Source organism: Agelaius tricolor, unplaced genomic scaffold, assembly GCF_023055355.1.
Source record: "Agelaius tricolor isolate 1412-34295 unplaced genomic scaffold, bAgeTri1.0.p SCAF_1, whole genome shotgun sequence".
NCBI classification, from domain to species: Eukaryota; Metazoa; Chordata; class Aves; order Passeriformes; family Icteridae; genus Agelaius; species Agelaius tricolor.
In genome coordinates, this window is record NW_027269261.1 from 20,840,413 (window position 1) to 20,868,069 (window position 27,657).

General features: G+C 40.1%; 1 protein-coding gene across 10 annotated transcripts in view; it reads left to right on the forward strand.

Annotated features, from left to right (window-relative positions):
- Nucleotides 1-27,657, forward strand: part of ESRRG (estrogen related receptor gamma) — a 373,125-nt gene that overhangs the window by 192,728 nt on the left and 152,740 nt on the right. Inside the window, exon 1 of one of the 10 annotated variants that reach the window (XM_071425979.1) lies at nucleotides 20,867-21,031. The exons of the other annotated variants lie outside the window; for them this stretch is intronic. Within the exon in view, the coding sequence (XP_071282080.1) occupies nucleotides 20,976-21,031 (56 nt within the window). The 5' untranslated portion in view covers nucleotides 20,867-20,975. Of the gene's footprint in view, nucleotides 1-20,866; nucleotides 21,032-27,657 lie in introns of those variants that run through there. 10 annotated transcript variants of the gene reach the window in all.

The following is a 27,657-nucleotide window of genomic DNA, read 5'->3' on the forward strand; positions in this document are numbered from 1 at the left end:
GCTGTGATGAGGGGAAAAAGCAACTCTTTCATAAGCCTCGCTTTAACGCTTTATTTCAAATAATTTATTTTGGACCTTCTAAAAGCTGCTGCAGTACTTCATGTAGAGGAAGAAAAAAAAAACCAACACAGCAAAACAAACAAAAACATTGTCCAAGGCTTGTTGTAGCATTAAGCTTTTGTTTTGTACACAAAGAAATATATTAATAAAAAGTGGTTTTAAATGCTTATTACTGAGATGGTTTGTTTTGAAACACAGGCTTTTTCACAGCAGTTTTTACACTTCATTGTGTACTATGAAAGACACGCTAAGTAGAGGTTGTCAGGTTCCCATCTGAAGTAGACTACTGCTGGGGAATGGAGCCATTTATGATGCCAGTCAAGCAGGACTAATCTAGAGTAGATCTCTTATAAATAACCAGCCAACAAAAATACCAAATCATTCTCTCTTTCTGAGTGAAGCGGGCAGAATTGCTGTTTTAAAGAGCAGGAGATGCTCCTTATGAAGACATATTGCAAGAATTGGTGAATCCCCTGAATGTAGTTGCCCAGCAAACCTCAGCCTTCTGGAGGAATCAAGGCATCATGTAGACAAGGTTTTTGAGAGTTATGCTTTGTTTTTCAGACTATCATTTGATAGGTGCTCTCTGGTTATGTTTTTGCGTTACTGACTGTTGTACATCTCTTGTTGTAAAACATCACACTGTATGTATGTTCCAACCTGCTGTAAGTGGTCTCCCTACATGTTGTAAATGCAGATTTATGAACCCTCTCTTCCCCAGGGTTCCTGAGATCCCATCTTCCTAGCAAGGGATGGGCTAAGACTGCCTTTTGTGTTTCAGACGTGTTTTGGCAATATGGTGCTCAGCCTTCCAGTCCTTATTTACATGGCTAGTCCTTCTTATGAATAATTGAACTTCTGTATATTGCTTATGAAAAGGAAAAAAGACAAACCATTTCAAAGTCATGTCCTCCCATTAAATAGGTTCCTGCTTAAAAGGAAGGATATTTGTAAATTTTGGAGGCTAGAGTGAATTTTCTGTGTTTATGCTTAGGCATCAGAAGTACATAATTAATTTTAAAATAATAATTCTGCATTATTGACATGAAGGACTGGGAGGGTAAGTAGGAGAATACTTCTGGCTCCAAGGATATGCTCAGCAATTTGTTGATTAACTTGCCTCTTGTTTTGAAAACTACCTATTGCTTTAGGGACTCATAAAATCCAGAAGGCACCGATTCAGTACAGTCTGGTAGAGAGCGCAGCCAGCACTGGTGCTGGTGTCACTCACAGTGCACCTTTGCCATGCCAGCATCTACACTCTTGGCTCTTTTGGAGGAAAAATGCTTGATGGGAAGTAATCTCTGAATGAATAACCACCCCTCATGCTGTTAAGTCATAAGTGAGGTTCAGTGTTCACCTGGTTTTAAGACTAGAGCAGTTTTGTCAAGTTTGCTTTGTTTCCATCATCTTGCATTTAGTTTCTTGCAAATTTCAGATGACTGTTAACATAGTTCCTTTTATTAAAAAAAAGACAGAGATCAAGTAAGAAGCTATAGAAAAACTTGAAAGGTGATTGCTAAGAAAATGCAAGGAATGGCATCTAGAATTTTGTACAATAATATTTATAGATAAACCTTTGTTCTGGCTTTGTACTAGATTAAGTATATTAATTCATTCCACAAAGATGACTTAAAGGTCCTGTAAAATCAATATGTGGGTGACATATTAATGTTTTCTAGGACTTTGGATGTTTTCTGGAAGTTGCTAATGTCTAAACAGTTGTGCATATAATTGCAATTTAGATATTTCCTAATGCATCTTCAAGCCATGTTGGTTAGTGTTCCTGGCAGGTCAATAATAAAAAATACCTTTCTGTAATTGTTGTTTGATAAAGGTATTTTCATATTTCATCTGTCTCTAAATTAGTTTTGTGCTGGTATGAGTCCATTGTGACTCTATTGAAGCAAATCTCTTCAATCCAAAGTTGGTGATGTAACTAGCAATAACAGTGTAGTCATAAGCATCCATCAAGTAAAACCTGTGGACTAAGAACCAGTAAATTCTCATACCTGTATTGAGGTGCACACACTACTGTCTGATGTGAAGAACAACAGGAAAATAATGCTGATACTGTTACTGAGAAGGCAGACAGGACAATCAGTATTTTGATACAGTGGACAACACCTCGGAGAAAACATAGGGGTGGGATCAAGTAGCAGAGACAAGTTATACCATGTGTCCTTCAAAGTATTTGAATCTATGGTTTTGGGATCTAGCAGATTTGTAATAAACTTTCCTTTAAATAACACTTATGACTTAGGGGAAAGAGGTATGCTAGAGCAGGATAGTTTCTGCCGTAGGTAAAGGGCATCTGAGCAATGACTGCGAGACAGCCAAGTGTGACATCCAGGGTGATGGTAGGAGTAGTGCTCATTGCTGAGCTGCTGAAGGCTGGTCAAGGAAAATAGACAAGTAGTAGTAACTTGAATATTTATGTAATTTTTTTTGGTCTGAGTTTAACATTTGAATAGAACTTCTCTGGTAAAATGGCAATGAGTTGCTCAAAATGGTTCCTTAAAATAAGTTCATCAAAGTTCTTGTCTTTATCCTACTTTTCAACATTTCTCCTTTTTCAGGTACTTTACATATGTATTATCTGTCTGTGTATTTTTATGACTTTTGGCCTACTGCAGTTTTGTTGTATACAAAATGTCTTGGGGTCCATAGCTCTGTCTCTTGTTTATATTTTTAGCATAGAAATAAGCAAGAATTAGTCTGTCTCCAACACCAGAATATGTTCTCTTTTGTGTTGGGCAGCATCACAGATCGTCTTTGTGTCTGGCTGTTACTTGTGTCTGAAGACAGTCAGTAAGATACAATTGAGTGTCGTCAGTATGATAGCACTTAATATAAAATGTTGAATTGGAATGATAATCCCTTATAGCAAGGCTTGTACTTTACCTGTTTGTTTGCAATGTCTCTTATGACTGCCTGAAATAGATGGAGAAATATGCAAAGGCCAGTCTCTTCATTGGCACAAAAAATAAAGATACAAAAGACAGAATGCTTGTGTTAAGGTCATATTTAAAAAGAAAAAACGAAGAAAAAACAAACAAACCAAACAACACAACCCCCTTTGAAGTTAGGGAATAATCTTTTGACGTCAGAAAACTCCAAGGAGGTTTGCTTGAATAGTGTGTAGGCTTTTGACCTTTGCAGTATAGTCAAATAAAGAACATCTAGTACTTGCATTGACTATTCAGATCTGTGGCTAAAAAGTCTTTAAACGTTCCAGATTGGAAGGTGGCAACTCATTATATTTCAGGCTGTCTTGGGACAGAAATTTGAGTTATTTTCCCTAATTGTGGATGTCTTGCCTTCGTGGTGAAAGTAACTTGAGTCCAGCTTTCAGATTTGAGCCTAGCTATTAACACAGTCTTAATGGTATGTTATTTGACTTGGACAAGATGCTAATATCTGAAGATCTCCTAGAGATCTTGGTAGCTTTGAAAAGCCAATCCACCTCTTCTAAAATTTAGGAGTCAGAAATAAAGCCACGGAGACTTTGCTGTCTGCAGTGTGAACTTATTTCATTTTTCATTAACAATAAGTTTGAAATATATCAGAATATTAGTATTTCTTACATTTCTCCATATAAGTTACTCTGAACTAATCACAGTGCATTTACCAATTTTTCACAATATTAGCAACAATCTGTTAGTTGGTATTTAAGTCTCTCTTGCCCAAGTTTCAATCTCCAAGGCTGAGAAATAAATCTGTTTCTTTAAATAGCAATGAGAGACACTAGTAAGCATTTAAAAAAGGTAGACAATGTTCAGCTACTAGTATTACTAACAAAGTATTTATCTTCTTGAGATTTATTCTGAGGGAAAAGGCTGAATTATTTTCTAAGTGGGTGTTCTTAGTGCTTGTAGAGAAAAGGTAGTTTAAGGTGCAGAACCCTTCTAATATATTTGCTCTGCATCTTTTATTGAAAGTACTACTTTCAGCAGCTGCATCTTCCCAGAGCTAAGTGAAACTGCTTAAAATACTTCAGTGGTGTAAAATTGCCTGATAAGCCCTTCTAACCCAGAGCTTTCAGGTGGTGCCCCAGAATCTCCCAGTTACTGATGTCACTCGCCAATACGTCTGCAATAGATTGCCGGGAATGCAGGTAACACACGCTAAGCATCCTTCAGCTTCAGCATTTATCAGTGGAATTGCTTTACCTTGAACTATTGTACACAGCTACAGGTAAACAGAGAAGAATGTGGTGAGAAGGTACACAGGAGAAGGATTTATACCAGGAAAAGTTGTGTCTGCTTTGTTCAATGAACAAAAGAAAATAACGCTTTGAAACGCTGCGAGTATTAGCGCGTTATTATCACATCCTACTTTCTGCAGGCAAAAAAAAAAAAAAATAGGAAGTTTAAAGGACAAAAAGAACTTTTCTGAGAGACAGAAATCCTCTCTCTACTACCTACGTATTTAGCATAGATGATGTGGTTTGTGTGCTACAAGTACCACGGCTATTTTGTCTGTCTGGCGCGTGATGCGTTTGCCAGATTAGAAACATTAGTGCCCTCTATTGTTCATCAGAGAACTGCAAATATTTTTACAGATTATGATCCTTATTATCGTTCTTGGTATCAAACAGATTTTAACAAAACCCACGCACAGTATAAAGGCATACTTCCTTGATGCTAAGGCATACTTTCTTCAGCTAAACTGCTTCATCAAGAAGAGTGCATTTATTTTTTTTCACTCTATCAACATTCTGCTACAACTTTTTCTGCTTTATGAAATGCAGTAAAATAAATTATAACCCCTACGAGGGGAGAATATCTTGAAATACCTGTAGAAATAGATTTGCTGACAAATTCACTTCTTTCTGTGTGTATTTTTTTAGTAGCAAAGGTATTTTTAATCAAGCCATTCTCAAGTGTCTGAAAGGAAAGTGTTTTGAAATAAATATTGCCTATTTTTCCCTCAAAATTATGTTTTATTTCAAAAAATTGGACTTCTATTATTTTTACGGGCTATCAGAAACATGAGAGTGCAACTTTTCATAAGAACAATAGAAAAATAATATGGCCAAGCTGTGGTTTGTTTTCTTGGGTTTTTCTTTTACTACACTAAAGTGAACTGCAAGAATGACAACTTCATTCAAGCAGATCATTTGGAATTACATTAAACAGCTGCTATTAAACAGCTGACAACAAAGGAGACCATTTTGATCTCGACAGCAGAGAGATTCGAGCAGCATGCTCCCTCAGTGATGCTATGAAGAACACATTGTGCTCTTGTATACCAACACGCAGTGTACTCCCCACTGTGCTTGTTGCCAAACACCGTTTTTTCAAATCACTTTGTATTCAGTCAGGGATCCGGGAAGTCCAAATCCAGCCAGACAAATGCAGAACAGCTTAGTTGAAGCAGCTTTAACAGGTGCCATCAGCACAGACTTGTCGAACCAGAGAGACAAGGCAAACAGCTATGGAGTGGTGGTCAATAGGGTGTGGATTTGCCCCACTGCACATGAAGGCACGGGGTACTAAATAGCTTTGTTGGCACAGAGGCTGGTTTGTGGCACTTGGGTAGAGGGGAGGGAATGTGACAAGAAAAATACGTGGTCACTCCTTACGGACAGAGCCTGCTAGACTTTTATGCTCACATTAATTTGTTCTTCTCAGTCGTGCCAGACTCCGAGTGGACCAGAATAAAATGAGCGTACCTGTAAAGGGATAAATGCAGTGAACGTAGGATTGATTTAAGAGGGTGCTTCCCATGCTTGAGATAGTTGACTGAAGGATGAGGAATAAAATAAGAGTGGAGATAATTGGATGGGTTCTTATCTTATGCTGTCCTTGTCTGTCAGGGTACGAGAGGCATCCCTTCATTATATCATTGTAATCTGCCATTACTCGTAATATGCCACGTGTGTTGCCCACAGAGCTGGGTTACCCCTTCCCAGTGTGGAGCTGTCCTGCACTTTCAGTGCCTTTTCAGCCATAACCCTGACCCACTCCTGCTGACCTTCTTCTGGAGGTGTGAATTTTTTCTCAGGTGGTGTAACAGTGACAGGAAATAGGTTACAGTACTTAAAGCAATTGGTCATTTTACCATTTTCTTTAAGTAAGGATATTGTATAGTGGTCTCTGAATACAAAGGGACGTAGTTGATCAGTGAACTAGAGTATGTTTTACTGCCTTCTAGCAAAGGAGGGAAAATCCAGCAAATGACTTGGCAAATGTTCAGATTTGAATTTCAGTTTGAAATTTAATATTTACAGTATTGAAGAAATATGAATCTTTAGCCCCCTGAGAAATTTTGCAATGCATTAAACTCAGTTTTTATGTTAGGCCCTTAGTCGTAGTTTTATATCTGTATTTACATCAATAGCTCTTGTCACTTTCACAGAAATTATGTGAAAGATGATGTGAAAAGTTGTCAGATGTGGCTCTGCCAGTAACAGAACCATTTTGCAGGCTTGTTTTAAAGAACGCATAAAGTATCAGTAAGGATGGAAATTATAAGCTTTGTATCAGAAGATGCTTAGCTGGGCCATAAACTGGACACTTTGTCTGTTTTACTGTAAGAAAAATTCTACTTTTACTGTTGCTGTCATACTAATGATGGGTAAAACCAGGAAGGTGGCCTGTACAGAAGTGTTTGGAAATAAATGATTATGAGGAGTGTCTGTCCTCTGTTCTTTGTCACACAGAATAGAAAGCAGTGAATTGTGCTCATGTTGGATATGTGTGCTTCCACTGCAGAAGAAATAGAGTTTAAATCGGACTGTAGTCATGATGAACGGTGTATCTTGAGTTAAAAAATCCTTGTATGGAAACTTTTGTACTGCACTTTATGCAAAATAATTCAAGCTACATCACATAGGAGTTATCTCAATGGTTAATTCTTCACCTTTGTTTCATGATGTCTCTCAGCTGCATTTGTCTGAAGAACTGTCTTACCTGAAAACCATTGTCATATGTATAATTTGTGATTTCTCATCAAATTAACTCTCTCCTTGCTAAGTTAGATTTTTATGATGTTTGCATGTTTGTGGGATTGAGTGTTGTCCTTAAAAGCAGTGGTTCTTGGCTGGTAACAGGTGAACACATCCTCTTGGGGCAAGGCTGTGCCTCTTCCCTGCTCAAGGCAGCAGAGGAGGTGGGTGGAGTTTTGCTCTCAGTCTTTGCAGAAAGCCAGCTAGGTACTTCTCATTTACCTTTGACTTCTATTCTGCTGGGCCCAAGATGTCTCTTTTTCTGAGTTGGATTGCATTTAGTGAAACACAAGTCTGTATTGACCTGAAAAGAAAGCATTTACTGAAGTCAAGAATTATTATATGACATTATTAAGTCAAGTATTCACATTTACAGAGGTCTGCTGACATGTTATGTCTGGCCCCATTCAATGTCTTTTACATTTATTTTTAGCCAATAAGGAAAAAAATATTGTTGAAATGACATAAAAAATCAAGTAGTAAGCAAATAAAAATCTTAAAGCGATCAGGCTGAAAATGTCTAAAGCAGCTTTGTTTCTTCATGTGCTTTTGTATTGGCTTCAAGTAATTTGTCTTTAACTGATACATATTCTTCTCAACATACAGCTCAGTGTTAAGGAGCTGACATTCAATGGCAAGCCACAAGAAGGCTGAAAAGGCAGCATCATGAATAGTGAACTCTCTCTTGGTTTCCTTGACACCTGCATAGTGCATACTGCCAACTATGATAAATGGAGCAGAAATATAGACACTTACTAAAAAGATGGAGCAGAAGTTAAAGGCTGGAGTGAGAGACATAGAAAGATGTATGCTTGATCTCACTTGGAAAGAGAAACAAATGGGTAGGGGAGCAAGTGAAGTTGAATGACATCTTGAAGACAGGAAAGGACTGAGGCTGAAGTGGCAGGAGGCCAGCAAGAAGAGCAGATGGGAGGTGGGACAAGTTTATTACCAAAGAGGCCATTGGATGGTAACAGTGCACATACTGCTAGAGAAACAGATGAGGTGAGCTGATCATTTTTCTGAATTCTATCTGAACGATTTTCCTATTCAAATTCCTCATTTCTTGAACTTGGTATACTTTTTGGGAAACTTCCCTGGCAGATGGAAGAAAACTGTGCCATGTGACGCTCAGAAAAGCAATCATCAGAAAGACAGAGAGCAGGAGGGGGGAGTTGAGCTGTGTTCCAGAATATTTGAACTTGTGATCCAGAATATTTTTGTAAATGGGAAGTATTGTGTTTGTAATTCTAAACTATTGCCCCTGGAAGAGAAAAGTAACGTTAGAGAAGCATATTTTAATAAAGCTGAATTGGCCAGAACAGTTTTTTCCTTACTGCAGGGATTAGAGAAAATGTTGTTAGGCTTGATAGTGGCCACTATTGTCTTACAAATCTTGTGTAAATTGACAGATGAGTGAGTCTGACCTGATGCTGGGAAAAAAACCCAACAAACCAGCTGACCTTGTAAAAGCCCCAAAGAGCAGAAGAAATGATGTTTTGCCTGCAGGGCTCATTAATTAGTTGAATTTCTCATCTAATCCTTCTGGGTCAGCTGTGTTGCTTAGTCTACTCCAGAAGGGACAGGCTTGTAGAAGCCATCCTGACAGGTATCTTCAAGATGCAATACACAGGCATAAACTGTGTATGCATTCAGCAAGGTAAATGCTCCAATTTCTGTCCTTGCATGTTAATGAAGGGGTAGAAGTAAGGGTTTATTTTCATTTGGATAGTTACAGCAAGCCTTTTAGATCATCTTATTTGAGATTAAAATAAACTTTGGACCAATCTGTGGAAAAATGTTTCACTTAGTTTCTGTTCTTTTCTCAGCTTCCACCTCTTGCTCCCATCTGTACTAATTGTCGTTTTAATGAATTGACAAAAACAAGTAGTTCCAACAATATAGTAGTGTGTGATAGCTCATAGTATCTCTGACATCACAGTCTAGAAAGGTGTTTTAGAATACTGACATATTAGTAGCAGTTATTTAATTCTGTCCTATGTTTTATTTTGATCACAGCAAGTATAAGGACTGAATTTTGCTCTGCACTACGCCCTATTCCCATGCCTTGTGTGAAGTTTGCTTGTGTGCCTGTGCAGTTGAAGGTAAAAGTGATCTGTCACCTTGACAGAGTTTGAGGGAGGTATGATTCCAGGACAATGCCAGTTTCATGCCTTCTCGGCAATAAAGCCATTCTTGGTGCTAAGGACAATAAAAGTTGGCTGTTCCCTTATGAGCATTTGAAGAGGCAGAATGCAGCACTCCAACCTCTTGGTCCAACTCATGCAAAGGTAACAATCACAGAAGCTTTTGGTGCATCAGTATTAGTAAAATATAAAACAATGGGCTGCTTTAAGGAGCTTTGGGTTTCCTTTGAATCCAAGTAAGTGTTCTGCCTTCCTCACTGTCTCTGTGCTTAACTGCCTTTTTTTTTGGCAATAGTAATATCATTTTGTGCTAACGTGATGATATTCATACCTGTAAATCTTCAAAACTGTGTGAGTGAGAAAAAAATAGAGAATCACTACTCATTGCAACCACCTCTAGGGAGAAATTCAGCCTTTGTTCATCAGCAAAGAATAAACTTACCTGGAAGTTCAGGACAATTAAAGTAAAAGGCAGGAGTTTAAAATTCTGTGTGCTATGTAAAATATATACTATTATATACCATAGGATACACTATTTGGGACAAAAGGAGGGACACTCTACCACTTCCCTTTCCATGCTTGCTACCCCGGATTACTTCTGTGTATACAAATAAACATGTGGATAACCCCCTTCACTATGAAGCTTCTTGTACTTGAGATTGAGGCCTTTTTTGTTACCTACACTAAGTATTTGAGAGCCAGAGAGGGACAAGAAGACAGAAACAATGTGTAAGTGCATATATATATATATATGCTTTACATTTTATATATATATATATAAAATGTAAAGCCAGACTAAAGCCAAAGTGTCTACAGTACAGTGTCACTGTAATTTTTTTCCTTGCTGTTTAAAGCCCTAGCCTGTATTATAGCTGGCTTAAGTCCTGTCATAACACAAGTTTGATCTGGAGGTTTTCAGCTTGTCCGGGTTTTTTCGTGTCATTTCTAACTTTTAGATCAGACGATATTAATTTTGAAGGAATTAGCCGGAAATTTCCTCGTAGTGCAATGAAATGGCAATGAAATAGCCAGCCTAGCTGCTAAAGATTTTCTAATGAAAACTGGGGTGAGATGAAATTTCCCTGATAAAAGGCTCTATAGGTTTCATCTGCTGTATTAAATACCAGCCTAAAAGGGACGGCGGGAGTCACAAATGGTCGACTAGATATTATCTACTTTTACATTCCAGGGACACTCCTTTGCGCTCCAAACAAAGCCTGAAAATCTAGAGGGTTCGGGCTGTTTTCTTCCTTGAGGCTGGCGAGCTCCTTCAAAGTCTCGATCGCTTTTTCTTGTAATTTATTGTCATTCTCCTAGCCGGCTCCTTTTGGGATGCCGTGCGAGGGTGTCAGGCTGTGGCGTGGCCAGGTGTTCGTGTGACCGCCATCCCCCCGGGGCCGGGGGATGGGGGGACGCCAGGAGGTGCTGAGTGCTGAATGTTAAGCTCGTTCCTTTGTATGGCTCAGAAAATCTCTGTTGTCCGGAATTGTACAGATAAGGCCAGGCCCATTTGCTTCATTGTCAGGCAATGTAGCTGAATAGAAATGCAAATGTGACATAAGGGGACTGCGCTGGGGAGGCGTTTGCTGTTACCTCCTCTAACAGTGCTCCTGGCTGTTGGAAAATTCCTGCAGAATCCAAGGGGTATGGGGGGGCAGGTTTTTTTTCCCTTTTTTTTTTTTTTGTTTTTTTTTGTTTTTTTTTTTTTTTGTTTTGTTTTGTTGTTGTTTGGTTGATTTTTTTTTTAATAATTACCTATAGGTTCTAGGGAAGAGTCTCCTAAAGAAAATGCCTCTCCCTTGTAGATGCTTTTATTTTTATGCAGTGGAACGGCTCGGTTTTAACTCCCTTATCAAGAACTGCATGCACTGCCCAGACTAAATTGGGAGCATCTCCACACTGTTTGACAAATAGATTTTTTGTAAACTGATTTAGCCTTTTCATTGTTTGCATTTCATTATATAGCAGACTTCATGTCACAAAATCGGTATTCATTCAAAATAGAGAATTTAGAGATAGGACTGTAGCCAGATAAAAAAATATTGCACAGCTCAGGTCTATTAACCATAGAATAATAGCAAGTCAGTGATCCAAGGGGTAGTTCTTCTGCAGGGAAGGGCTAACATAACTGAGGTCAGGAGTCAGACCTCAGGACTTCAAATGTGGCTGTCACCAGATTCACAAGTAAATCTACTGGGAAAACGGGGAGAATGAAGGGACCTTGCAGGATAAGGAGAGAGAAAGGCAGCCCAGCTCTTTCATCTGAAATCTGAGGCTTCTCAGTGGCTGAAGAATAAAAGTGTGATTTGCTTAAGTGCTTCACTTTATTCAAAAACTCCAAGTTACATCTTCCAAAGCATAATTCAAGGATCTAACTCAATCAGGTTTAGAGAATTTATTTAGAAAAATAACATTAAAAGAGAGCCTATTCTTGTTTTTCTGCCAAATTCATTATTGAATAAAAGACTGTTAGCATTCTGAAAATATGTGTACTAAATGCAAACAGTGCTAAAGAATGCAGATACGGCCTTTAATAGCACTGGAGAAGTTTATGCTAATACCTTGGGAGCAGATAATCTGAAGTTGGAGTAAACGGGTCAGTAGGAAGACTGAGTTGTAACTTTTCCTTTTGATATTTTGTGTTTTAAAGCCTTTCCAAATTTTTAAGCCTATTGTTTCCTTGACAATAATAGAGAAATTCTTATCTGTCTCTTAACAGTCACATTGTAATGGTTGTATGCAGAAATTGCTTTAGATTTTCTTGCTGTAACAGCTCCCTGGCATTATCCTCCAGCTTATAAACTGCAGCTGCTTTGGACATAGTCCTGGAAGGGTTCAAGGCAGGTAACAGCATGGGTGTTCCCCAGGATATCTGTATTTCATTGGGTAGTGTTGTTTGAACTGAAGCTCAGATAAATTGTAACCATATTATTCTGGGTTATCTGGTCAGTAAAGATACTGCATTATGGCACTAGTGTTAGATCTGTTTTCTAGATGCACAAAAATGGATGTACTTTCAGGAATTAGGTAATCAGGAACCTGTTATACTCTCTTAAAGCATTGCAGGTAATCAGGAATCTGTTCTGCAGTGCTAACGTATTGAGTGGGGGGTAAGTGCTGCTCAAGTCAACATGCATTTGTTTGAGAAAAGAAAGTAAAATCGGACTGTCAACTGGAAGCTCTGTAAGCTTGGAGGGACAAAATTAATAAAGCAGCTTTTAACTAGAATGAAGGATGGAGGCACTCACTTCTGTATGCATGTGTTGGTTCAGTTTACTTTCTTGCCTCCTCTTTTTTGTGTGTGAAGATACATAGGTAACCAAGAGCCCATAATATAATACATTTCCATGTGGTTTGTGTAGGTATAGGCACACACACAGACACATACCTGCATTAATTGAACCAAATTGTTTGTGATACAAGTGTCAGAAGTGCAGCAAGTCTAAAGGCTGTATTTTCTGGATCAATTCACACCTTGAGTGACTGCTTTAGCAACGAAATATTGACTGGATCTGCTTAAAAGTCATACTGCTATTTTATTGCTTTATTCAGCATAATCAGGATCAAATAATTATCATTCTTACTTTTCCTTTTTTATCTGTGAAAGAAAGACATTTACGTCATAGGCAAGTTAAACTTGATTTCTGGAAACAGGGGCAGAGCTGGTGGGAGGAATAAACTGCCTAATATGAAAACTGAAATTTGCATGTTTCTTAAAAAATAAGCTATAAATTCAAATTTGCAAGTAAATTAATAAAGCTGAAAGAGCACGTGCATATTGTTTACACCTTAACTATTATATGTGGAGCTAAAATCTATTGATTTGAGATTGAATAATTGAACAGGGCTAACTGTCTGGTCAATAGAAGTGAAGCTGCTATAGGACAGAAACAGAGTTGATAATAGAAGGCTTCAGCTGCAGGAGGATGTCATTATGATTATATGCTGTCATTTGAACATACATACTAATAGAGCCAGAAAAAAAGGTTTTCATTGTATTAATGTAATGTAACACAGGTATTTTTGTTAAAAGTGTGACTCTTCAGTATTGTATTAATGACATTAATGCTCCCTTAAATGTTAGTGTACAAGTCTACTGGAGATAGCAGGATGCTGCACTTGTGTTGGTGTGCGCTGCCATCTTCTTGGTGGGCATTCTAAACCTCCCACCCACCACTAAGGGGAAAGGAATATAGCAGTGCTCAGCAGCATCTCAGTGCACTCTGACACATCAGGCTTGGGCTTTCAGGGGGCTGGAGCTGAAGGGCATGGGAAAAAAGCAATTGGTGGTGAATTCCACTTTTCTTTCAACTCCTGGAACCACACAGTTACCATCTGGAAGCTGTATATCCATGATAACCTGTCTTTTAAGTCTCTTCATCTTATTGGCTGGGAGAAGTACAAGGAGTTCTTAATGTCTTCCTGTGCCCACAAGTATGTGTTCAAGAAATCATGTAACCTGGAGTCTAAATATGCCTCTGGACAACGTGTACATTTTTGAGTGCTCAGTCATTCAGCTGATACAGGCTTTTAAAAAGGCATGTATACTGAAACATACACTGAAAAATCAAGTGTTCTGTTACTACAAGGAAAGGACAGGGTTCAGTGGCCTTCATGGAAGCCTCTACCTATTTTAGATCTGGGTGTCTAGAGATAAGGGTAGCTATTACTTTATGGGGAGCAAGGATTTGTTTACTCTTGAGCATCTGAACTTAGCCTTTGTTACCAGTGGTTTCAGAGCAGTTAATTTCCCATGGTGAAAGCTCTTTTCACCAGCACAATCAGGTTATCCTGAGCTGAGGACGTTTCACTAGTCTCGTTTGTCTTCAGTATTAATTCTGTGCCAAATTCTTGCTTCCTAGGTCAGTGAAATGTTAGAAGAGAGAGAATCTCACCTCGATCTTGGAGAGAACAATTATAGGCTGCTTTATTATATTGAATTGTTCCTTAATAGTTATGCATAACAGGACAGACAACCATGTTGAAAGTCCCTACTTGCCAAACAGACTGGGGGTTTGTGATTGCAGTACTTAAAATAGATGCTTTCCTGAGGTTGGTGTTTATTGTAGCTAATGTGTGCTTAATTTAGCGTTCCTTGCACCTTTAAAAAGTGCAACCCTTTTAATCCATTGTTTTAAAAAGCATGCATTAGATGTCAGAGAACATAAAGACAGCATGTAGAGATAACCCTGATGTGATAGTTCCAGTCGTCTAGTGTATGGATAAAAGATTTCCAAGGTTTATGTTACTTGGCAGTTCAACATGATCTAGCTGTTTGTTAATCAGAGAACACATGAAGAACAAAGGATGGAGAACAAAAATGTTGAAAAAAAGTGTTGTATAGCTAGAAGATGTACAGTGGGACAAGTAATGGGGGGGTAGGATTGGATAAAGCAGTCATGGAAACAATGAGCCATAAGAGGGCAAAAATTGTTTCACTTTGTTTCTTGTGACTTGAGCTTGTTGGTAAAGGGGATAACATTTTGTATTCAGGCAGAGAGCATGTTCTGTAAATCTCTTCAGTTACCCGTTCCCTGGGTGTCGCAATAGATTAAGTCGCTGTGTGATGATATGACACCGCCATCACTCGTCTTCCTGGGATATTGCTGGAGGCAACAACAAACCTGTGTCTTTGGCACATGTGAAGGAATTTAGTGCTTGAGGGGTTAAATTACACAGGCTCCCCTGTGGATCAGCTTATGCTTGGACAGTAATAATAGCAATAACATTAATAATAAAAATGCCAGAACGAAGGGAGTGGAGGGGGGAGCAGGGGGAGAAAAAGGCAGAAGAGTGATGGAAGAGGGGCTGGGAATGCCGGGGGTAGGGGCAGGCAGGCTAGAGGGAGCGTTCTGTACCGCAGGTGTCCCGGCTCCACGTCAGATGTCGTAGGAGCCTCTGCGACATGGACATGCACAAATAGACGGCACAAAACCTTTGAGGGTGGTTGGTGGCTCTGTGCGTGTCTGCGCGCTCGCTTCGAGCCATGATATCCTAGGGCAGTGTAACAAGCAATTCATGTCAGCTCAGTAAAGATTATTGGTGTTTTCGCTGGGGAAATATTTACGCTCCGTCTTCTTCTTCTATTTTTAGCGTTTTGAGCTTGCAGCCAGGTAGGAGGGCAGGTGCGGGAGTGGGGAGAGACCCATTGAGGGACGTGTCTCATCCCTCAATTAGATGGAGCTAAACCCCTAATCTTGCTTAGGAATAGCTGCTGATACTAAGTTTTCTTCTTTCCCTTCTGGTTTAGTGGGATATTACATTTCACTGCAGTATAGGTGATAGAATGGGATGTCAACTGGTATGTTTTGATTCTAATAGAAAACATAATGCATTTTAAAGAAGGTACCTATACATAGGTGAGGCCTCCAAAAAAAAAAACAAAACCAAAAACCACCACCAAAAGGTACTATAAGTGCAGAATAAAGTGTTGGGTTTTTAGGTTTGCCTTTTTCTTTTTTAAATTCCTGGACAGAAAAGCCATCGCAGTAAAAGACAGCAATTTATTGCATTGCTGGGCGGGGGGGGGGGAACCAAAACAAAACAGAAAGCAACAAACAAAAAGAGAAATCTGAATTTGTTCTCTTTCAGATTTGTTGTTTATCATAATAATCCTTCTAGTGAAAGGGGCTAATTTACTTTTTCTATAGGAATATTTTAAGTATGATTATCATAATATCACAGCTGCTGAAAAGGTCTAAAATAGGGCATTGACCTTGAACGTGTTCCTGCGTTTAGTATGTGGTGCTTAACATTCAAGAAACAATACAACTGCAACTCATTTATTAATGTATAATCTCAAAATGTTAACTCTTGCTCTGTAAAAACATGCCACAAGGATTGTAGAAAGCTTGCAGTATCCCATGAAGTACATGTGGTATTTTATCAGTGTAAATATGTATAAGATTTTCAAGATTTCTGCTGGGAATACTCCATAACTAAAGTAAGTTTTCCCTTTGGTACTGCACTAGTTTATGATTTAATTTTTACTGACATTCCACCAGTCATATTATTAGCTTCACAAAATGAAAGTGAAATAATCCTGTATTAATTAAACAGAGCAACTGAATTCCCTCAGTCATCTTATCCTTGGCTGTCTGAGACAGTAATGTACTTCAGTTTCTCTGAAGAAACTTCCACTAAAAAAAGAGCTTGGGGTAATAGTGAGATATCCATATTGAAGTGTGTGCCTGAATTATCTTTAGGGAGGAGACCTTTTTTGGTGGGTGACAGGCAATGTGCATGTAGCTTCCTTCTTCTGGTGGTTTTTATTTCTTTTTTCTTTCTTTTTTTTTTTTTTTCTTTTTTCCTTTCATTTTGTCAGAGGCTTTGGAAAAGGTGTTTCGTCAAGAGAATATTTATTTATAGCAGTGTGAACAGATTCTATTCTGTACCAGTGAAAGCAGTAATTTCAATACCCATGCCCTTGAAAATAAAACAAGGAGAAAATATGGAGTATTTATTTGAGACCAGATAAATTGAATGTAGTTCAGTAACATGGTAAGGCAATTGCTGTTATTTCACAGAGACATTTTTTATGTGCTGGGACTGAATGTAGCAACTAAAGCTAAAAGCCTTGCTCCGTGTATTTGTGAACACACTGTGGAAAAGTTCTAAGGAGCATCAGAGATTGTGTTGTGTGAGCTTTTTCCCCTAAGATCAAAACAAAGAGTAATTAATGCTAAATACAGACTGAAGAGGCAGATGGCTTTCAAGTAATAACTTGATAGCATTTGTCCAACTATGTACAAACAGGTGAGCAGAATTGGGAACTTTTGAGGCATTAGTTTTTTTAATTCATTAGCAGCATATCCAGGGGTGCATCAAGTGCCTTCCAATGAGAAGCACAAAAGAGCAGTTGTCAGTGTCAATACTAACATTAATCTCACTGTAGCACTGAGTGAGATCACATCTGAGTTGTGCTTCTTTAAGGAGTGGTTGTGAAAAAAGAGAAGATCACATATTTGTTGACACTTCAGTATTTATTTCAAACTCTTAACAATATGGTATTTTCCAGCTGGACTTGGAATAAGCCTCCATGGTGTATTGCAAATCTTTATCTAAAGTATGCTTATTCCCAAATAAATCCTCGCCAGCTACCAGACTTTCATATTCTTGCAGCTTCCCTGCTGGCTTGAGCTTGTTGCTCCTTTTGGTAAATACACATTTGACACTGCACTGTGTGCACTGTGAGGTTTCTGTGAAGTGCCACTGAACCTCACTTCAGTTGCCTTGAGGTGGGTGTGCTTTAAGAATCTGGCTCTTCTGATGCCTTGAAATGTCTGTAGTATTTAAGTGTGAAGATGCTTAAAGATGTACTGTTTGGCACACAGGAAAAAATAGATGCACAGAGAGACATGGAAATGTAGGTGCTGCTCAGCAATGCCCCTTGGCTGGTACAGGTACTCCTGACGATTTTTTCCTTCTCCTCTCTTGATTCCATTACCACTGTTTTGTATAGACTCCTTGTGGTAAGATTTTGCACTGTACATTTTGATAAGTTATTGCAGATGTGTTTGCATGCATGTTCTTATTGTGTATTCCCTGATAAAATACAGTAAACTGGTACCTGGATTGCCTTCTCACCCCCCCCCCCCCCACCCCCCCCCCCACTTCTGGCTACTGCTTTTATTTATTTCTACAGAAGAGCTTAAAATGAAGCTACAGTTAGCCCCAGTTTATTTGCTGCAGTAATCTCTTTGTTATCTTTTTTTTTTCCACTCTCCCCAAACTGATCTGTAACTCTGAAACCCAAGTTCAAGAATGTAGCTGGAATTCCAGGCCCCAGTCTGGTGGAGGTGACACTTTCAGTCCCTGGGGGAAGAAGCCAACTGCTTTGTTTATCAACATGCAAAGTACAGCACAGTCTTTCTGGTTCTCCAAGAGGCAGCACTGGCAGGGCAGAGAGCTGCTTGCTTGGATGAAAGATGCTTGATAGAAAACTGGTGACGGCTCACAGAGGGAGAGGAAAACTGCGTTATTTGGGGGAGTAGAGGAGGGTGGGGGACAGCAAGCTCACAAGGTAGTGGAAACTATGGGAATGTGAAAACGAGGGCTTACAGGAAGACAGACCATGACAGAAGGAGAGACCATCGTGTTTCAGCCCCTGAATATAATATCTTGGGAGATAATGAACAAAAGTAGGAATGAAGCTAACCTGTGCTTCCGTAAGTTTCAGAATGGATTAGCTGTCAGATTTTCAGGAGGGTGTATTCCAATGAATGTAATACCGAAAAGTGACCATATCAAATCACACATGTACAGGGAATAATTTATGGCTGATATTTATATAAGAAAAAGACATGTACATGCAAAGATTTAAAAGCATTTTGAAATAAAAAATACTGACAAAATAGACATTTTGGGTATAAATCTATAAACAGACATACTCTTATATACTTATATATCTATACACTGAGATACTTGGTACAAACAATATATTTGTATTTGTATGTTTTGCTCATGTGCACATGTAAATCAGTTTGTAGGAACTGCATTTTGAGTTTATATAGTCATACAGATAACTATACATAAAGACATCCTATTCCAGTTCTGATTTAATTCCAAAATCTACATTATCAAATTGTTACTTAAAGAGGATATTCTTACAGAGTAACACTTAATGCCTCCTGTTTTAAAATTTGGTAAAAATTGATTTTTTTTTTTGTCCCTGATGTTTCTACAGAGTACTTAAATTTTACTCTACATTTCAGAGCTTTTTAATTCACTGCTCACAAGCAAATTTACATCTTAATTACAGAGTTCACATTTAACAATATAGACAGCATAATGCTACTGGTAATTAAGCTTTTACTACCTGCTTTTATACAGTAGTTTGAGCTGTAGTTTTGCTGTCTGAGTTATGATTCCTAAAATTGCAAGTATTTATACCAGGTTTGTAGGAAGCAGGCCCAGTCTTCACATAAGGTAAAATACGGAATGCTGGAATCTCTTTGCTGTAAACATACACAAGCATGTCTATTGAACCTACATATGTTGGGATTTGGTTCTGTTGCTGTATTTTTTTTGTAAAATGCTGTGAGAGAGATCTGGAGAGGGCATTTCTGTGAATAGTATTACTGCATTCTGAGGGTTCACACTGATTTGTTTTGATCTAAAAGACTGCCATTTGCATCATGTTAGGGCTCCAGTCACAAAAGATTTTGCACGAGGGTAGCTGCATTCTAAGAAATTATTGTCTTTCCAGTGTCGGTTTGGCTTTTTTCTGGACAGAAACAGCTTGCATCTGTTTTCATTAGTAGGGACAGAAACACTTTGAACCTGGAAAATACGTATGGTGCCTTAGTTGTAATATTAAGTAAAGGTGGGAGCTTTTGACAAAAAAAATTCACCTCATATTCATTACTGATACTTTCAAAACAGGATATGTGCATGTGTTTCAGGGCAAACAGTGTCTCTAATGTCCCTAAATCTGAGTACATTCTTTTGTGTTGGAACAAGTTTAATCAGGAATCTTTCATATGCCAGAGAACAACTCTAAGCTGGCTATAAGCAGTATTTTGCTGGAACCGAGCTTGGTGATGTTTATGCAGGCATGCCTACAGGGATATGTGTTTATCGCCCCTTTAGTTCAGCAAAACTTACTTTACAAAAAACCCAAGCCCTCAAACACTATAGAGGTCTAGGCACCCTCCCAGATTTACTACTGCAGAGCTGCTCCAGCGCAGCCCTTATCTCATTAAAATGAGGCAGGCTGAGTTGGTCCACTCTAATCCCTGCACACTAACAGAGGAAATTGATCAGTTCTGGATCTTTTCTTTTTCATGTCTAAATATACACATCTAAACATACAAATACTCGTATAGGGGCAGATGCTTTATACATTTATATTTAAATAAACACACGCCCCCCTGTTGTATAGGAACACGCGTACCTGTATTCGCTCCCAGTTGCGCCCATAATGCTAAGGACTGGATTTGTGCTCGTTTTGTTAGGAATGTATTTTTTTTCAACTAAATAGAAAAGGAAACTTTTAATTTTTAAATAGGAAATTATATATCTCTATATTAGATAGTTGTGGAATTTTTATAAGTTTTTATGTATAACATCACATATACATAGTCAAATTCCAGCCCGCTCCCCCTCCCCTTTCCCCCCGAAAAGCAACTCGCACGACAATGAAAAGTTGAGTTACCCAGAGGCTTCGGCAGGCCGCGCTTGGCGTTATAATTATTTGTTTTTCCCCGGCGCCGAGCAGTTCCAAAGGTTAGGGAAGCGGCGTTCGGGAGAGCGCGCCGGGAGCCGAGCCCGGCTGCCGCCACAGCCAAACGCCACGGCCGGCAGCGGCGGCGGCGCAAACTTCATCCTCTACCTTTGCGCGCAATCCTTAACCGGGAGCCTGCCAAGGTACCTGCCGAAGTTGGGGCCGGGCGGGAAGGGAAGGAAGGGAAGGCGGGAAGCGGAGCGGGCAGCCTCGGTCGGTCCGGCGGCGCGGGCACGTCCGCGGGCTCTGCCCCGGCCGCCGCCGCCGCCTCAGGCCGCTCCCCCGTCCCCACCCTCTACCTGCCGCGCGCCCCGCGCGCCGGGCCGCCCCGGCGCCCCTGGCGCCTGATTGGCCGCGGCCCCACCAATCGGCCGTCCCCCCGGGCCGGGGGGATGCATATGTACAGCCCTGCTGCATATTCATGAGCTCCGCGCGGGGCTTTAAGTCCTTGATTAGGCGCGCGGGCGAGCTTTTGGTCCCCGCCCGCCGCCGCCGCCGCGCCCGGAGCGCGCCCGTGCCAAGTGCGCGGCGCTCGGCCACGGAAACTTTGCTTTCACCGCGGGGGCGCACGGAGGATGGTCGCCGGGCGCACATGGATTCGGTAGAACTTTGCCTGCCGGAGCCGCTCTCCCTGCACTACGAGGAAGAGTAGGTACCGCTCCCCGCCCCCACCCCACCGCCGCACGCCGCCTGCCCCAAACATGACAGGCGCCTAAGACGCCGCTGCAGGTAACGCTGCGCCGCGGCCGCGGGCGGGAGCCGGCCCGGGGCACTGCGCGGCCGCGGCGCGCCGTGGGGGGGGCCGGGCGGGATGCGCCCGGCGGGAGAGGCGCTGGCGGCGGGCGAGCGCCCGGCCCTCGGCCGCCCCGGCGCTCGCCGTCTGACAGGTGCGCCGGCAGCGCCGGCGGAGAGGCGGCGGCGGGCGGGAGGGCGCCGGCCGGGAGCGGCCGCCGGCGCGGTGCCCGGCGCAGTGGCGGCCGCCGGTCCGGTGCGGTGCGAGCGCCCTGCCGGGGGGCGCCGCTCCGCACCAGCGGCGGCAGCGGCCGGGGAGGCGGCGTGGGGCACTTGGCGGGGTCCGCGCCGCACGGCGTGTCCCTCCCCGCGGCTGCTGCTCCCTACAAAGGCGGCCGAACACACTTTTTGAGGAGCCGCAATTCTTGGCTGGCACTTCTCAGATACCTGGCGGAGTGACTCCGGCGGAAAGCCTGGCGCCCAAACAGAACCGGGCGGTCTGGGGCTGAGGAGCGGCTCCTGAACTTGATTTCAGCCCGCAGCCGGGATTAAATATTAGTATATCACGGGAGCTGTCACCGGTTCATTTTTCTTCTTGTCGAGCCACTTACGTCTCTGCCCCGGTGTTAGGCCGGCAGTGACAGACGGGAGCGCCGAGGAGAAGCCCCGGCCGGCAGCCAGCATCGCCCCCGCCGCGGCCGCGGAGAGGCTGCTCCGGAGGTGACAGTGTACTATAGGTGGATGCCCACTAGCTGTCCTTACTGCCTGCACACTGCATGGCTGGTGGTAATTAAGCCAGGCATGAAAAGTGAATTGCCGTGATCGCATGTTAGGGAAATAAGATGGGAAGTAACAAATAGCCTGGCTCGCAGGAATGCAGTTTGGGAAGGGGACGCGTGGAAAAGCCACTGTAGTGTTTTGGGGGTAAAGAAGAGCAAATAAACAGACGTAGGGTGCCCTCTCAGCTATGCCTTACAGGTCAGCGCACTGTATGTATATAGTGTAAGATAGCTTCATAATGTAAGAATGCAGTTTCCACAGCTTTTACTAACAGTGACAAGTTTTTCATGAAATAGATAAAAAGATGATAAGTTGAGTATTTTATGGTTGTGGGTTGGTTTTTTTTGTGGGGTTTTTTTTTTTTTGGTGGATGTTTCAATGCCCCCACCCCCCCAAAGCAGCTTTCTTGAATTTACCTTCTTACAGCTAATTTGAATGATTAGTTTAGATAAGCCTCTTAGAGTAGATGCATTTAAATGAAATCGGGGCACATGTCTTTTTGGCTCCGGTGCAAGATTCAAACTAATTTTTTTCTTCCTCTGACTCAATTAAAAGTCATCTCAAAACACTCTTAATATATTGTCTGAGTGTAGGGCTGGAGGCATGTGGGATTGAGTGGACACAGAGAAAGAATTAACATTCAGAAACATATCTGCTTCTCCATCTCAATTAATAAACACCAGAGTTTTGCATGTTATTAATATCCGTAATAACTGGGATTTAACTACATACTGTAACATGCATGTGCACATGTAAGCATAAGGACATACATGTAGGAGTTTCTGCAGTTCTTATGGATGAGGGTAGAGAGGATTCGAGCTAGAAATTGTCCGAACATTTTGGGAGTGCGCAGATATCTGTCTGACCATCACTAGGTATGCTTTGATTTTAAGGCAGAGCTTGTTAAAGAATGCAATAACTTAAAGCCAGCTGCAGTCTTAGCTTTTTGCTCTTTCAGCAATAACAATAGCACTAATAATTACTAATAGTTAATAAGCTAACAGATGCAATAAATATATCTGCTCATTTTGACATATGTGTCAGTTTAATAATTTTAAATGAATCACTGCGTTCATAACGGGAAATCTCCTTCAACCTCTGATTAAAATGTAACATTGACTAAAGGATTATAGAGCGGACTTAATTTTACCGACTGTTTTAACAGTTGTCACAGCTGTTGGAAGAAGGAAAGGCAATTGAAACACTCAAAAAAAGCAGGGGGGGTAGGAAGGGGAGAGAACAGAAGTAGTTTGGTAAATTTAAACACGGTCTCTGAATGCCAAACATAGAAAATTGAGGAAATTTGTAACTCCAGAAAGCTTCTGTGCGCTGTGTATGTTTTGTGGCTCACTGTGTTTCATTCATTTGAGCATGTAGCTGCTTTCCCAGTTTCTCCATTTAAAAGTGTGCAATAATGTTTATATGTGAAACAAATTCATCTGTTCCTGTGCATAGATTTTCATTTTACAACAGAACGGATACAATACTCTGATGACAAGAAATAAAGGTTGCATAGAAGGGCTGTAACATTTAAAAAGTGGTCGTAGGTGTCACAGCATGCGAGTACTTTAGTGCAGTGATGGCTGGTGTATATATTTTATATTTTTCTAACCATTTTCATGTTGCAATGTGGGAATGATCTGTGGAGTCACCCTGTGAGTCTGGCCGGGTTGTGTTTGTGTATGGATGAATGTGAGTGTGTGTGTTACTTACATGTACATTTATTCGTGTGTTTGGATGTGCACTAGGTGATTATGTGCTAAACATAAAAGAGTTTATGTCAGTTTCACTCTTTAAAATATTTTGGCATAGCCTCAAATTGCTGAAGAATTTTTTTAGAAGTGTCTTTCATTCATAAAGGCAGGAAAGGGGCAGACTGAAGAACGCTTCTTTGTGATGTGGGAAGCAGCACTTGATTCCGCTCTACGGTTTCTCCAGGCTCTGAAGGTCTTTAACCTTGCCCGTTTGTCTTATTCGATAGCTTGGTCCAGTTGTTCCTGAGAAATAAAGCCCCAGGCTGGTGTTCTGGTGGGTGCCCCTTGTGTGGGGTGGCACTGAGCCCCTGCCTGGGCTCTCCCAGGGCTCTCCCCTTGGGCAGCAGGCAGGCCTTGGTCCCTTCTTCCTTACCTGTTTCCGGTCGTAGGGCTTTGCTTTTTTGGTTCTGCTACACTGCTGGCAAGTTTTTGAATCCTGCAGGAAGTATAAAGGGTTTGTGCTGAAATGCCTACCTGGCAGATTTTCCTTTACTGGGGTTTACCCCTCTTTTAGTGATGGGTGCTCATTTTAATGTGTTTATGGTTGTGCTCTTTTATTTACTGAGCCTGGTGCGTTGCAGCGGTAATTAACCCATGTTATTAGCAAAGCCCTTGTGGATATCCATTAATTCTCTCGAATGGCTGATCATTTTTTCCATACTTTTTTCCCCTGTTTTTTCCTAAGAATCACTGTCCTTTTTCTGACAGACCTTAAGCTTTAACATTTCCTACAAATTTCTTTTTAAACTGAGGCAGGTAGAAGAGCATCATCCCCATAGTTCCATAATAAAGAATAACTATTGTCTTAACAAACTGTTTTCAGAGATGCTAATGGGAAGCAAAACAAGTGTGAGAATCTGTAGGGAACAATTTATTTAATTATTATTTTTCAAAACACATGCTTAATGATAAGAAAAGAGATAAGAATTTTCTTAGCCCTTTTTTTTTGTGTAGCTGCATTAGCTGTTGTGAATATTTTAATGTTCATATTTTAATCAGATTTCAACTTAGTTAATAGCACTTTGGGCATTTAAAAAATATTGAGCCAGCAGAAAAATACTTGTGCTTGCACTGCTGAGAAAAGATAAGGGCCACCTCATTAGCCAACTCTACTTTTGCAATTAATTTCAAATACATGGTGCTATTCATCAAATAGAGAAGGTAACTTGTCTATGATAATATTTAACAATACTTGAAGCCCACTTTGCTTAGAGTAGCTAAAAAGTATGATATGTCTATTCTCACAGATATGTCAGTCCACATGCTATGCTGCTATTTCTGTATGTTACAAAGTTATGATAGAAAAATTGTGGTATAAAAGTATAATATATTCGTGAATAAGTGACAAGATTATTTGTTTTACAGAACTGTTTTTGAAGGACTGACCCTGGGCCTGCACGGAGGTTGCTTACACCTCTGTGGAAGTATAATTAGAAATTTAAAAAAATGCTTATTTAACCTTTCAAGGAAGTATATAAAATAATTACTTTTTTGCTTAGAATAAGTAAAATGTATAAGAGAAGTAGGAAAAAAATATGAAATAAATTCTTGCTCCTATTGAAGCCTGAAGTAGCCTCTGTCTATAAAATAAGCTTTGCTATGAATTCTTTTTCACAGCAAATTCATGGAGGGAAGAAACAATAAAATGTTGATCTGTTACAAGTGCATATAAGCCTCATGCTACCGAGCTCTCTAGAGGAAATCTGTGATTATGCTGGGCCAGTTTGTTCAGTTTTTATCTCTTTTACATCCACTGGCCTTGTATTAAATTGTCATTGTCCTAAAGCACATGAGAGAGAAATGAATTGCATTTCTCGACATGCTCTGACAGTGAAATATTTAGCCTCTCTGTCTCCAATCATACTCATATGTATGTTTGATAGTGCAGGGATGACACCAGCAGTCGCTGCAGCTTGACACTCCACTTATTACCCGTTCTTTTACATTTCGTGTATCGTCTTTTAGGCTCGACTTAGGGACTCGTACGTGCACAGCCCTGTCTGTAGCAGCATGTACGTAATGGTTTTGTTTTGTATATTTGCATTTTGTGTGAAATCTTCTGCCTCTGCACAGCAAGTTTTGTGTTCAAACACGTTTATATCCATGCCTCTGTGTGTGTTCCAGGTGTATAGCGTATTCCTTATGCAGTTTTGGCAATGTACATCTATTGTTGTGTGTTAGCCACAGACATATACACAGTAAGTATATATATATATATATATATGCAGAGCTATATAACTTCCCTCTGTGCAGTTGCTTGTCAAAAAGCAGCTGCCTTTATGTGGTTTTATGTGGGTTTTTTCTTATCCATGAGAAAAGAGCTGGCCAGCAATGTAAAGTATTTACACCTCATTTTGTAGTAGGTTCTCCATGTAATCTAGCAGGTTTTGTATTGTACTCCCAGATTTGCTTTTAAAAGATGCTGTATGTTTTTATAAAATTTTTCTCTTACGAGTAAATGAGAAGTCTAATATTTATTCACATTTCTAAAAGTTTTGGCCATCAAACAGATTTATTTTTTCAGCTAAATATGTCCTTGGACACACAGTTATATTTACATCTAAAGAATATAATTATTTTTAGGGAGGTAAGCCTCCTGCATGTGGTTGTTGATATACACCATGATGTCCTCACACAAAAATATAAAATACATATGCGGTTTTAATGCTCCTTAGTCCTCTCTGGAAGTCCTATAGTGTGGGGTTTTTGTTTTCTTCTTTATGGTTCTGTTGTCCAGAAGTAAAAATACTATTTTTTACTATTTTAACATTAAAGAAAAATGTTTAACTGAATTTGTATACTGCCATTTCAGATGGGTACTGCTTAATTATTCTTTAAAGGACTTGGTATTGCTTTTTCAGTAGCACTTTGGAGAGTAGCTTCTATAGGATATTGCCTTTTGACTTCTGTGTCTTATGAAACAATTTATGTATTTTTGGTGTTACAAAAGCTTTAAATCTCTTGGGTTTGTTTACATAATGCTGGTAATGTTTTCCAATTAATTTGTATTTCCCTCAAATGAAGAAGAGGTTTTCTCTTTGCTGTTCCTTAAGATAACAGGTTTGCATCAAAGGGAATCTTATCTAATTTGCAATTATTTTCCTCTTTTAAGTAGCATAGCTTTTAAATCAGAACATCATTACCCATTTCTTCTAAAATTGAAATAAAATTCATTTTTTCACTTCAGCTTATTATACTTCCTAGAAAAATGTCTATTAGCAGCCTAATGGAAGTTAGAGCAATAGAAATACTTTTACAGTGTAAAAGACAAGCATATGCTGTTTTTCTGTACCGCTGAATGTCTTATTCTTACCATGGGTACCAGCCTGAATTCTTATGACATCTAGGTGAAATTTTCTTACTTGGGTCAAAATTATTTACAAGGCAAGGCAAAACAAAAAAAACAGCCACAAAACTTAATATTTTGTGACGCTAATACAGAACCTTAAGTATGAAATTGGAGGCGGATCATCATGCACTGTGGTAAGTTAGTATCATGGGGTGTGTGAAATAGAAGGCCTTTTCCTCAGTGTAATCAAGCTATTTATAATATCCTTGTACAGAATTGTGCACATTTATTTATATGATAGCCTGCTGCAATATGATTAGTTACCCCTATGCACACAAGAATAGTCGAAATATATCCTTTCGTCATACAATGAAAATTATATTCTCTTATCCTGAGTAAAAACTCTTTGCAGCTTTGAGCTACTGTTTTTATATGGGAGGGCAGATTCTCTTAAAGGGTTGTATTCTGAAACCAAACTTTAAGATACAGTGATTAGAGGTTTTTCAAGTTATTACTCTGTAGCTTTGTGTAGATGTCTCTTAGCACTCTGTGTGTCTTCATGTTGCTGTAAGTGGAAAAAAAAACCCTGCACATCTCCTTTTCATCATTTTGATTGGAACTACATACCATATGTAATGTGTTTTGGCAGCACTTACCTAGCCAAAGAAAACAAATTAATATTAGCCATGCTGAGGGGTGTCAGAAGTATCACAGATGTG